The 13,854-nt window shown below is 38.7% G+C and overlaps 1 protein-coding gene across 1 annotated transcript in view; it reads left to right on the top strand.

Moving 5' to 3' along the window:
• The window catches only part of LOC115161466 (Krueppel-like factor 12), a 189,973-nt gene extending 177,624 nt beyond the window's left edge, over nt 1–12,349 (top strand). The window contains exon 7 of the mRNA XM_029712456.1: nt 6,185–12,349. Within this exon, the coding sequence (XP_029568316.1) occupies nt 6,185–6,366 (182 nt within the window). The 3' untranslated portion in view covers nt 6,367–12,349. The remainder of the gene's footprint in view (nt 1–6,184) is intronic.
• The last annotated feature ends 1,505 nt before the right edge of the window (nt 12,350–13,854 follow it).

The raw sequence follows: 13,854 nt of genomic DNA, 5'->3' as shown, positions 1-13,854 counted from the left end.
AGCCTCAGTCTGATGGTCCTCTGATAGAGCACTTACCAAAGGCGCTAATGTTTTTCAGCAATCGGCTGGAATTACATCATTCAGCTTTTTCCCGGGTTCTGAGAGCCTATGGGAGCCGTAGGAAGTGTCACGTTACAGCAAAGATCCTAAGTTTTCAATAAACAGAGCCAAGAAGCTCAAGGAATGGTCAGAGAGGGTACTTCTTGCACAGCATCTTCTCAGGTTTTTGCCTGCCATATGAGTTCTGTTATACTCACAGACACCATTCAAACAGTTTTAGAAACTTTAGGGTGTTTTCTATCCAAAGCCAATAATTCTATGCATATTCTAGTTTCTGGGCAGTAGTAATAACCAGATTAAATCGGGTACGTTTTTTATCCGGCCGTGTAAATACTGCCCCCTAGCCCTAACAGGCTAACTAACTGTAAACCACTTTAACTAGCTAGCTAAATATCTTCACTAACCGGTCAGACAACAATCCAGTGTCGGCCAGCACATTAGGTGGCCGCTCCCATGCCTGGCACAACAAAAGGTACCATCTTCTGTGTGCCCAACGATCTGAGGTTTCTCTCACCATTTCAACATTTAGAATCGTCTGGCTAGCAACATTAGCCCAGCTAGCTAAACATTGTCTTTCTACTACATGCCAATGGAAACAAAGCTTAGGATAGCAACTCTACTACCACCTTCTGGTCTGGAGTATTTGAACAAGGTTGATGGTTGATTGTCTATGTAATTTGGAGAGAAAAAATAAGAAAAAGATTGACTGCTGACATAGTCAGAGGGCCGTCAATATACAGTGGCTTGCGAAAGTATTCACCCCCATTGACATTTTTCCTATTTTGTTGTCTTACAACTTGGAATTCAAATAGATTTTGGGGGGGTTTGTAGCATTTGATTTACACAACATGCTTACCACTTTGAAGATGCAAAATCATTTTTATTGTGAAACAAACAAGAAATAAGACCAAAAAAACAGAAAACTTGAGCGTGCATAACTACCCCCCCCCCCCCCAAAGTAAATACTTTGTAGAGCCACCTTTTGCAGGAATTACAGCTGCAAGTCTCTTGGGGGTATGTCTCTATAAGCTTGGCACATTTAGCCACTGGGACTTTTTCCCATTCTTCAAGGCAAAACTGCTCCACCTTTTTCAAGTTGGATGGGTTCCGCTGGTGTACAGCAATCTTTAAGTCTTACCACAGATTCTCAATTGGATTAAGGTCTGGGCTTTGACTAGGCTATTCCAAGACATTTAAATGTTTCCCCTTAAACCACTCAAGTGTTGCTTTAGCAGTATGCTTAGGGTCATTGTCCTGCTGGAAGGTGAACCTCAGTCCCAGTCTCAAATCTCTGGAAGACTGAAAAGATGTTTCCCTCAAGAATTTCCCTGTATTTAGCGCCATCCATCAATCCTTCAATTCTGACCAGTTTCCCAGTCCCTGCCGATGAAAAACAGGCCCAGACCATGATGCTGCCACCACCATACTTCACTGTGGGGATGTTGTTCTCGGGGTGATGGGAGGTGTTGGGTTTGCGCCAGCCAGACACATCATTTTTCTTGATGGCCAAAAAGGTCAATTTTAGTCTCATCTGACCAGAGTACCTTCTTCCATATGTTTGGGGAGTCTCCCACATGCCTTTTGGTGAACACCAAACGTGTTTGTTTATTTTTTTTGAGAAGTTATTTTTTAAATTTAATTTCACCAATTTGGACTATTTTGTGTATGTCCATTACATGAAATCCAAATAAAAATCAATTTAAATTACAGGTTGTAATGCAACAAAATAGGAAAAATGCCAAGGGGGATAAATACTTTTGCAAGGAACTGTATACTTGGTGTGTTTTTAGCTTAACTGTGGGGTGAAAAAGTTAAATTATTCACAGCTATGTTTCCATTTTATTCCCACACCAGTAGACCTGAAATACGATGGCCAGAGCTTATCCATTATGTTGCACAACGGTGTAAGTCAATAAGTCATCATTTTAATCAAAGTGTGAAATACTTGGACTTGACGTGCCAAATCCAATTGTGTGACTTCAGATGTTGCTATTAGTCTTACGTGTCTTTTCGTACAAGTCGACTTGCAAATGATGTTCAACCTATGTTTTGTTTCAGGGCTGGGTTTTATTTAAGTGTTATCACCCACCAGTATGGAAATGCTTATTAATGAATCAGAAACACCTGCTGCAAAGTTCTTCCTATTCCCGAGTCATCTGAGAGCCAAACAGCTTTTCTCTTTAGCCTTCCACTAGATAAAACAGCCACAAACTCAAAATCGGGCATATAGTACAAATTAATGAAAACAAAAATTTGCTTTTTGGTCTTAATTTAAGTTTAGGGTTAGGCTAAGGTGAGAGTTAGGTTTAAAATCAGATTTTAAGAAGATAAAATTAAGATCATATTATAATAATCCATTGGATCATTTGTAAAGTTTTACTTATTTTGGAGCTAATGTGCATATACATATTTTATACATGTTGAAATTTCATGATATGATTGCATTTTAGAACCATTCCATTGATCCTAAAGAAAATCTCCACATACACGGGGCACCGTGCAATGCAAAACAAACTCGGCCATCGTTTCAATACAAACATTCAAAAGTTAGGCTATCCACATTACCGGAGCTTATATTCTTTCTATTTCTACGGCAGATTCACTGCCACAATTTAGATAATGCATTGATATATATATATATATATATATATACACTGTAGCTAGCTAGCGTGCTGAAATGATAACAGAGAGAACAAAGAATATAGCTATTTGATTATGTCCGTGTGCATGTCCAAAATTGAATGACGTCTGGAATCAAATAGAATAATCAAACAGCAACAATCAGACAAATGTCAACCCTCAACATGTCAACAACTTGTATAGAAACTAATTTCTTGACAGGTAGGCTGGTAGTCTCTTTCTGAAATAATTATTTTCACCTGACTTACAGTATGACTATCTTAACTGAAAGGGTGCTTACACAACTTTCATTAGCTAGCTAAAGTTAGCATGCTAGCTAGTTACACTGACAGCTGTCTGTCAGTTCCCTATTTGTTGTTGTTTCTCTGCCGCATGTGGAAATCACCACAACGTTCCCACCCCCAATTCCTGAATATGTATTAGCAGCCTGTCTTCGAAGTGGAACCTAAACGAGAATTTCCGAATTACTCTAAATAGGTGCGGAAACTTCCTCTGAGGTGGGAAGTTGTCCAGTGATTTTTTTCAGTACATTAAGGAAGTTTACATAGAAAATAGATTCCTTCTACGGTGAGTTTCCATCATTGATGTATACAAACCTTGGATTGCTGATGCAATGTATAGGCCATTGAGAGGCTTTGAAGCCACTGGTCGGCCATATTGCCACTCCCCAGTAAGAGAAGTAAACCATAGGAATGAATGGAATTCTACAGTATTTGAATCAAATGTTTCAAGGACAGCATTATATGTATTTAAGCATTTTTTGGCTTGTAGTGGGAAAAATAACATTAGTACAAAAAATATATACTTTAAGGAAAATGTTTTAATTTACTATTTGTATGTTTAGATAACATAATATAATTTAAAAGTATGCATTAAGGTGTCTGTAATAGAATACATGTGTCAAAACCAAATCTAGACATTCATAAATGCATTTCTATAGCTTCCAAAATCTGTTTTTACAATGGAGGAGAAGTAACAAGATGGCTGCGCTGTGGCTTCATTACAGCTCCCCCTGTTAGTCATCCAGGGTTTATACACATCACTGATTTACATTGAACTGTATTGTGTTGATAAAAACAGCTGGAAGTAAGGTCACACCTAAAAAAATCACTAGAAGATTAAGTGGTTGAAGTTTTTCCATTAACAGTTTAGAAAAATTGTGCGACAGCCTATGGGCCTTTGCTCCTACCATGTACCAGGGAGGTAGCCCCCAGAATCCAGCATGGATAGAATGCAAGTATTTACTTATATTTGCCATATTCTAAACATTTTCACATGTCAGTGTATCACCATGGTCCTTTCCATGGTGAAACTTGCACTCCTGTATATCTGAAATAATTGGATGGTGAAAAGTTCATCAAGCCAACCAGAAAAGCAAAGCAAAGCAATTCAGGCATTCTTGAAAATCAGGACAATCCTTATCCTGCACAGATATTGATTTTTAGCAAGAAGTTGCATTTAGAATTACATTTGGAGTGGAGGTTTATTTACGTGATGACATACAATTACGCGATGACATACACCTTAAAAATTATTCCGAATGTATAATGTTTTTGAAAAACACAATTTCCGTCCTGATTTGTCACTATAAAGACAGATAGACAAAAGAAAAATCCACCCCTGTCCAATAGATAAAATTGTTGTCAATCTTTAGAACATTTCTCCGATAGCTGCCGTTTCCATTACTTCTTTCTTTTTTTTACTTTTGTTGAATAAACCTGGGTCAATGGAAACCTGCCAAGTATCTCCAAAACGGTTTACTTTTTGATGCTTGTGATGTCTACACTTTCCAAGTACACTGTTCAAAAAAATAAAGCAAACACTTAAACAACACAATGTAACTCCAAGTCAATCACACTTCTGTGAAATCAAACTGTCCACTTAGGAAGCAACACTGATTGACAATAAATGTCACATGCTGTTGTGCAAATGGAATAGACAACAGGTGGAAATTATAGGCAATTAGCAAGACACCCCCAATAAAGGAGTGGTTCTGCAGGTGGTGACCACAGACCACTTCTAAGTTCCTATGCTTCCTGGCTGATGTTTTGGTCACTTTTGAATGCTGGCGGTGCTTTCACTCTAGTGGTAGCATGAGACGGAGTTTACAACCCACACAAGTGGCTCAGGTAGTGCAGCTCATCCAGGATGGCACATCAATGCGAGCTGTGGCAAGAAGGTTTGCTGTGTCTGTCAGCGTAGAGTCCAGAGCATGGAGGCGCTACCAGGAGACAGGCCAGTACATCAGGAGACGTGGAGGAGGCCGTAGGAGGGCAACAACCCAGCAGCATGCCCGCCTTTGTGCAAGGAGGAGCAGGAGGAGCACTGCCAGAGCCCTGCAAAATGACCTCCAGCAGGCCACAAATGTGCATGTGTCTGCTCAAATGGTCAGAAACAGACTCCATGAGGGTGGTATGAGGGCCCGACGTCCACAGGTGGGGGTTGTGCTTACAGCCCAACACCGTGCAGGACATTTGGCATTTGCCAGAGAACACCAAGATTGGGAAATTCGCCACTGGCGCCCTGTGCTCTTCACAGATGAAAGCAGGTTCACACTGAGCACATGTGACAGACGTGACAGAGTCTTGGAGACACCGCGGAGAACGTTCTGCTGCCTGCAACATCCTCCAGCATGACCGGTTTGGCAGTGGGTCAGTCATGGTGTGGGCTGGCATTTCTTTGGTGGGGCGCACAGCCCTCCATGTGCTCGCCAGAGGTAGCCTGACTGCCATTAGGTACCGAGATGAGATCCTCAGACCCCTTGTGAGACCATATGCTGGTGCGGTTGGCCCTGGGTTCCTCCTATTGCAAGACAATGCTAAACCTCATGTGGCTGGAGTGTGTCAGCAGTTCCTGCAAGAGGAAGACATTGATGCTATGGACTGGCCCGCCCGTTCCCCAGACCTGAATCCAATTGAGCACATCTGGGACATCATGTCTTGCTCCATCCACCAACGCCACGTTGCACCACAGACTGTCCAGGAGTTGGTGGATGCTTTAGTCCAGGTCTGGGAGGAGATCCCTCAGGAGACCATCCGCCACCTCATCATGAGCATGCCCAGGCATTGTAGGGAGGTCATACAGGCACATGGAGGCCACACACACTACTGAGCCTCATTTTGACTTGTTTTAAGGACATTACATCAAAGTTGGATCAGCCAGTAGTGTGTTTTTCCACTTTAATTTTGAGTGTGACTCTAAATCCAGACCTCCATGGGTTGATAAATTGGATTCCCATTGATTATTTTTGTGTGATTTTGTTGTCAGCACATTCAACTATGTAAAGAAAAAAGTATTTAATAAGATTATTTCATTCATTCAGATCTAGGATGTGTTATTTTAGTGTTCCCTTTATTTTTTTGAGCAGTGTATAAAATGGGGAAATTATTAGCCAATACAATAGCAGATGCACACAAATTGTATGTTGTGAAAGTCACTGTTTCACCCAGTCTCTGTTTGTGTCTGTTTGTGTTGACCTGTCCAGGTGAGAAGCCATACAAATGCACCTGGGATGGCTGCACGTGGAAGTTCGCCCGCTCTGACGAGCTGACTCGCCACTACCGGAAACACACAGGCATCAAGCCCTTCAAGTGTGCAGACTGTGACCGCAGCTTCTCCCGTTCGGACCACCTGGCTCTGCATCGACGGAGACACATGCTGGTGTGAGACAGTTTCAGGGTGACGATGTCATCAGACGAAGCAGAAACACACATTTACACACACACACACATCGCCGCAGGGGGGAGCGGGGTCTCTCCCTCAATGTGGTTCAGCTGGACTGGACACACACTGTTGTCTGTCCGTGAGGCAGTGGGAAGAGAGGAGCGAAAAGCACAGAATGGTGTCTGTCTGTCCACAGAGCAACAAAAAAAACAGGGTCGGTTCTGGATCCTCACTGACTGAGGAGGGTTGGAACCGGAGAAGGCTCTTTTGTTGTCATTTTGGAGTTTGGAGTTTTTACGACAATCTGTCTTTTTTCCTAGCACTGTTCTTAAATGGTTTCACTTCTGAGTTTTTTTGGAGGGATGTTCTTCGTTCATTTGGAAGGAAACTTGAATCGCAACCATTTTCTTCTTGGTGTCTTTGTTTTGGTTATATTGTTCAAAATGGCTGCTTTTCTAGCGTCTATAATGTGAAAGAGCTATGGGTTGGATGGCTGGATGAATGGATGGAAGGGCTGTATGCATGTGTTTTGAAGTATAGGGCCTTGGATTGGACAATGGAATAAAAAGACACAGATTCCAATTTGCCTATGGAAAGTATTGTTGCACAGTTCCCGCCGTATAGCAGCTTCCTGCATCTCTGTGTTTCAGGACAACCCGGCACCAGAGGGGGCCATCCACACATAGATTGTACCTATACAAACTGGTTTGAGTGTTCTAGAATCAGTATTTTAGAATAAATTCTAGTACCAGTGTTCTAGATTAAGAAGCATTCGGAGCATCTCAATGGACCAGTGATATAGATGCAGAGTTGTTTTTGCTATTTGTTTTGTTTTTCATTCAATGGATCTTGTTAACACACAAGATCGACTCAACCACATTAAGGCTCATCACCTTGAGCCTCTTCTAAACTTTTTCTTAAAAAAAACTTTATTGGTGCATTTTGTGCAGTGATTAGCAATCAGTAAAGTGCAATCTCATTGGGTAAATATAGTTTTAATATGGAGACTTTTATTGTTTATAGTATCTTGCTGTGTATGCCTGCTTTTGATACATTTCACAAAGAAACATCAATCCACACCCCAATGTACAATGAAAAATCTAATGAACACAAGGTATGTGAAAACAACTTTGAAGCACCTTACAGATTCACACATATGATGATTCCATAATATTCAAGGATTTTGTTTCATATCCCTGGTATTTTCAGTGAAAGGGATTGGCATTGTGATCATTTGTGTGTTGGTGGTCTATAGGTAAAGCATTTTGGCTTCAGTTCAGAGGGCTAACCCGGCACTCAGTCACTCTAGTTCAATTGGAAAGCAATACATTCAGAACAGGGAAATGTTGTTCTTGTATCCTTGTTCTGGTTGCTGATACCCAAAATGACCCTAAATTACTCTGTTACAGATATATTTCTACCAGTGCCACTTCGTACTCTAACTACAAATGTATATATTTCTACTGGGTTTGTAGCTACAGCACAAGGTTCTAGGCAAGCTCACTCTATACAGTTTGGAAAATGTCACATTAATGATGGGTGGTTGAGGAGGAACAGGTTTTTAAAAATGTATTCATGAACAGACCTACATGTTTGTCAAACTTGGAACAAAATCTCCCCTACTCTTTTCTATATACTGCAGTACACCATGCACACAGACAGTTGGCCCTGTAGCTTTGTCTGGCGGTTTGCGAGAGAGCAGTGTCTTTTTTAGTCACACATACACCAAACATGATGTGAAGTCTTCAGATCCAGCTTCAGGTCTACCTTTTCTTGCAATTTGTCTTGCATGTCCCTCAATGACAGATATCCATATTACGGTTTCTACTGTCTCATCTACCATATCTCAGAGTAAAGGGTTATTCAACACAGTAAAACCACATTTTGATCAGTCTCTGTACATGGATCAAAAAGAGATCTATGGCAATATAGAGATTTTTATATAGTCGTAGATTTACAGCTATAGGCTGCCTTACAAAAGTATTCAGACCCCTTGGATTTCTTCAAATTTATTGTGTTACGAAGTGGAATTAAAATGGATTTAATTGTAATTTTTTGTCAACCATATACATACAAAACTCTGTAATGTCATTTTTTTTTATTAATAAAATAAAATATAGTCATTGCATAAGTATTCAGCCCCTTTTGTTTAGGCAAGCCTAAATTAGTTCAGGAGTAGAGTTTGGCTTAACAAATCACATGTACATGGACTCACTCTATGTGAAATAATAGGGATTGACATGATTTCTAAAGGACTAACTCTTCCTCTGTCCCCCATACAACATATGTAAGGTCCCTCAGACAAGTATTGTATTTAAAGCACATATTCAACTACAGTCCAGGGAGATTTTCGAAAGCCTCATTTGTAGGTGGGTAATAATAACAAAACAGACATGGACTATCTCTTTAAGCATGGTCTAGTTAATAATTATGCTGTGCATCATGTATTACACCACCTAGGCACCTCAAAGAAACAGTCGTTCTTCTGAACTGAGCTGCAGGACGGGAATGAAACTACTCAGGTATCTAACCATCAGACCATTGGGGATTTTAAAACAGCTACGTAGTTTAACGGCTGTGATGGGAGAGAACTGAGGATGGATCAAATCAAATTGTATTGGTCACATACACATATTTAGCAGATGATCAACAACATTGTAGTGACTCCAAAATGACCTAAATGATAGAGTGAAAAGAATAACACAAATATAGAAAATAATATAATACTTCAAAAAAACATGGCAAATGAATACACTTTTTGGCCTAAATGCGAAGCCCTATTTTAAAGCAAATCCAAAACAACACATCACTGAGTAACTGTCTCCTTATTTTCAAGCTTGGTGGTGGCTGAATCATGGATGCTTGACATCAGCAAATACTGGGGAGTTTTTCAGGATAAAAAAATGGGATAGGGCTATGCAGTCAAAATCCTGGAGCAAAACCTTCTTCAGTCTGCTTTACACCAGACACTGGAAGAGGAATTCACCTTTCAGCAGGACAATAACCTACACCACAAGGCCAAATCTACACTGGAGTTGCTTACCAAGAAAACAGTGTTTGTTCCTAAGTGGCCAAGTTACAGTTTTGACTTTAATCTGCTTGAAATAGTAGGGCATGACTTGAAAATTGCTGACTAGCATTTTGAACATAATAATTGGCAAATATTGCCCAATCCAGGTGTGCAAAGCGCTTAGAGACTTACCCAAGAAGACTCACAGCTGTAATTGCTGTCAAATGTGTTTTTTAACATGTATGGACTCAGGGAGCTGAATACGTATGCAACGACTATATTTCCTTTATTTCTTCTGAATAATAAAATAAATGAATATATGTATCTTCCACTTTGACATTACAGAGTATTTTGTGTAGATTGATGAGAAAATAAATATAATTCAATCAATTTAAATCCCACTTTGTAACGCAATAAAATGTGAAGAAATCCAAGGGATCTCAATACTTTTGAAAGGCACATGCCTTACTGGGGTATTCTACTGGGGTATTCTAAAAATTTAAATATGGCTCAACTTCCATTTAGTCTTAGCTATGACATCAACCACTTATGTTTTGCAGGTTGTTTGATGTCAACTTCAAATTACCAATTTATCCAGCGGGTTGGAAATAAATGCCTATGGACATACAAATAACACTACATAAATCTTTCTGAGATACATGAAAGCAATATTGTCAGCTTTTCCTATCAGCGAAGTGATCAGATTTCACTTTTTGCAATTATGTGACACAGATCTGATGGTGTTTATCACGATCAAAGCCGTTCATAACAGAATCCCACGTGTATGATAACTGTATTTGTTCAAAGTATTTTTACAACTTGCATTTTATACACAGTGGTTTTCGCTGGATTCCCTCTTACAGTTTCAGGAGCACATTTCAGAAGGCCAGTGACTTTAATAACACACACAGACACACCAGCGTAGTGGTCCTGTACTAGAATTCAAAACCACATCCTTACCTGAAACAAAACTGTATTTTGCAGAAACTTGCCCAATTCGTCTCTTTCCCTTTTGGTATTATGAAGTATTATAATATATGTCATATTATGTTGCTACAGTATATGTTGTTTGTGTACATGTGAATTATTCCAATTGTATTGCCTTTTTTGGCTCAAGCATATCATCAGCACCTTGTTTGTTATGAAGTATAGTTTTTAAATGAATTCATTTTAAATGTTAAATCCATTGATACATATTAATAATTATCACCATATTCTATTATTCATATACTGTACTTTTCTGAAATGAGGGGCACTTCATCTTGCATATAACAATTTTCTGTAAAAAAATATATATATTTTGAAATGTTGTAAAATATGTGATAGTGGAAATAAATAAAAAGTATAACTCAGTTCTACAGTCTGTATATACATAAAAAAAATAGGGCTTTTAATTTTATACATGTAAAGTCTTTTTCAGAGACACTCATTTATCTGATTTGATATACAGTACAATGGAGCTATTGATGATAAACAATTTTGTTATCTAAAATACTCATATAAATGATCAAATGTGACGTCAGAAATTTGCCATTTAGCATTTTGGTTTGTGATTGTCTTCTTTCTCAAAACAAAAGAAGGTTTCCATATAAATATTGTCAACCATTTTATCAGATAATTGCTGTATAGATCAAACCCAAATACGTTAATCTCCACCCAGCCATGTTCAATTGAACAATCTTACAAGTAGAAGTGCAGATTCATATCAACATTATATCAAACTATTTTATTCAGGGTTTTATTCACAATAGCATCGTTATTTTATTTTATTTAACTTCACTTGAAAGTTAGGTAATATTGTGCATGTGTACACAGAGGCTTATTGTATGCATGCATTACCACTCCCCTTTAGCATTATGAAAACTTTTTACAAGCATCCTTTTGTAATGGTAAGCAGGGTCAAACTTATGCAATAATGAATAGTGCCTCCTATCACAGCAAATCTCTGAAAAGCATCCACTTTAACTATTTCACAACTAACATGTATCATATTAATTCAAATAATAGACCTTTGAATTGATACTCAGCCAGAGAAGTATTCGTAAAAAATAAAAGCACATCAACTATGAAACCATTATGCAAACAGGCCACCTCCCATTTTTCAGTTTATATTCAATGCACTGAGCCTTACCACATTGTTTCAATACAGTATCCTCATACCAGCCTTTTACATGCTGTATGAATCTCCTTTGGAAGCTGAATATGATTTGCATGGATGTATTTTGCTGAAAACTTCGCTTAAAGAATTTAATTATTTTATCGTCATCGTATCATTTGTGTTTTGACCTCTCCGATACTGGTTATTTGTGCAACTACTTACATTTTTTCATAATCATATTGCAGCATGCAAAAGCAGAGAAGAGCCATTTAAAATAACTGATTTTACACAGTGTTGAATGTATTGTGGTTCACAGGGAAAGCTCTATTGAATGTGTAAAAGCCGGAATAACAACCCTTGGGGAGCACCCTGTGAAATAATTTTGATTACACTTATATCTGTATCCGTTGAATATTAATTTAATTTCTGTTTAAATTATGTGTTTCTTTTATCTCTGCTTTTGAGTAATTATTTAGTGATGCGAATGCCTTTGTTTCAAGCTTACTGTTATTATGTACAGTAATTGTTGTTCCTGTATTTATGTATAGTGCCTGTATTGTAAATTTATTTAGAGCTTTTCATTCTTACAGTAAAATTGTGATATTGCCCCACAATGTTTCAACGGGAGACCCTAGCTCAAGGAATTCTACGAACAGATTCGGAATCCCAATGTTTTTCAAAGGTAGAAATAACAAGTGTTTTTCTCATTATTTTTATTTCTTCTGTTCTTTCTTTTCTGTTCTTCAAAAGTTGTCTAAATATTCTGTCAATATTCTTCATATGGATGGAGCTGTGAAATGAAACCGAGTTCAAACATATACATGTATATTAATATGAATGGAGGCATGAAGGTTAATAAAGTTACATTTTGTATGTAACACGGTCGTATCAGAACTAATTTAGACGTGAGGCTGTGTTGTGGTTAGCATGTGGTGTTGATTTCACTAGGACATTTGAGTGCGCTACTCACATTTGCTGGCATTCAGAAACCTAAGTTTAGTATTAGGAGAGTCATTCCGAATGATAGCTATAAAAAGTTGTGCACAGCTATCAGAGCTAATTTTATCGCCAAAATTGTAATACAGTATGTCCTTGAATGTAATGATAAAATGGGCCATGTGTCACGATCGTCAAACGGAGTAGACCAAAGCGCAGCATGGTAAGTGTTCATCGCTGTATTTATTGTAAATCAGAACACTACAAACAAAATAAGAACAAATGCTAACGACCGTCGCGTCTTGCAGGCTTAACAAGCAGTACAAAAATAAGATCCCACAACTACAGGTGGGGAAAGGCTGCCTAAGTATGATTCCTAATCAGAGACAACGATAGACAGCTGCCTCTGATTAGGAACCATACTCGGCTCAACACAAAGAAATAGACACCACAGAATGCCCACCCCACATCCTGACCTAACCACATAGAGAAACAAACCGTCTCTCTCAGGTCAGGGCGTGACACCATGATCTTTGTTGGACGTTCAATCATCTGTCTACACAGGCAGTTGTATTCAAAGTCGGGGTCGGGTTCGAGGCAGGATTGCAGTGGGAATGCCAAATATATATAAAAAAATATATAAAAAGAATTATAGAAAAAATTAACAGTACAGATTATTGTATGGGATGGGACAATATACAAATGTTTTGGAGAAAGATAATTTAAATGAGAAAAGTACATTTCCATTTAGAATAGAATAACACATGAAAGTTGGTTTGGGGTCTCTAGCTTGAACAGTGGTGAACGGTAGGGGCGTGGATCAGAAAACCAGTCACTATCTGGTGTGACCACCATTTGCCTAATGCAGCACAACACATCTCCTTCACATAGAGTTGAACAGGCTGTTGATTGTGGCCTGTGGAATGTTGTCCCACTCCTCTTCGATGGCTGTGCAAAGTTGCTCAATATTGGCGGGAACTGGAACACACTGTCGTACATGTCGATCCAGAGGATCTCAAACATGCTCAATGGGTGACATGTCTGGGTGTATGTAGGCCATGGAAGAACGGGAACATTTTCAGCTTCAAGGAATTGGGAAGGTGTACCTGTGTATTGATCATGCTGTTTAATCAGTTTAATCAGTTTCTTGATATGCCACACCTGTCAGGGGGATGGATTATCTTGGCAAAGGAGAAATGCTCACTAACAGGGATGTAAACAAATCTGTGCACACAATTTGAGAGATATGTTTTTTGTCCATATGGAACATTTCTGGAATCTTTTATTTCAGCTCATGAAATTACATGTTACGTTTATATTTTTGTTCAGTGTAATTGATAAACACTTTTAAGAATTGGAAGTTTTGAAGATATGTTTTTTTTAAGCAAATGTATATAGTTATAGTTTATAGAAGTTTGGATAGCCTGAACATGTTTGGTGTCTCTAG

The sequence above is a fragment of the Salmo trutta genome, chromosome 24, assembly GCF_901001165.1.
Source record: "Salmo trutta chromosome 24, fSalTru1.1, whole genome shotgun sequence".
Taxonomy (NCBI): Eukaryota; Metazoa; Chordata; class Actinopteri; order Salmoniformes; family Salmonidae; genus Salmo; species Salmo trutta.
Note: the sequence above shows the minus strand (reverse complement) of the source record. Positions and strands in the feature narration are given on the sequence as shown.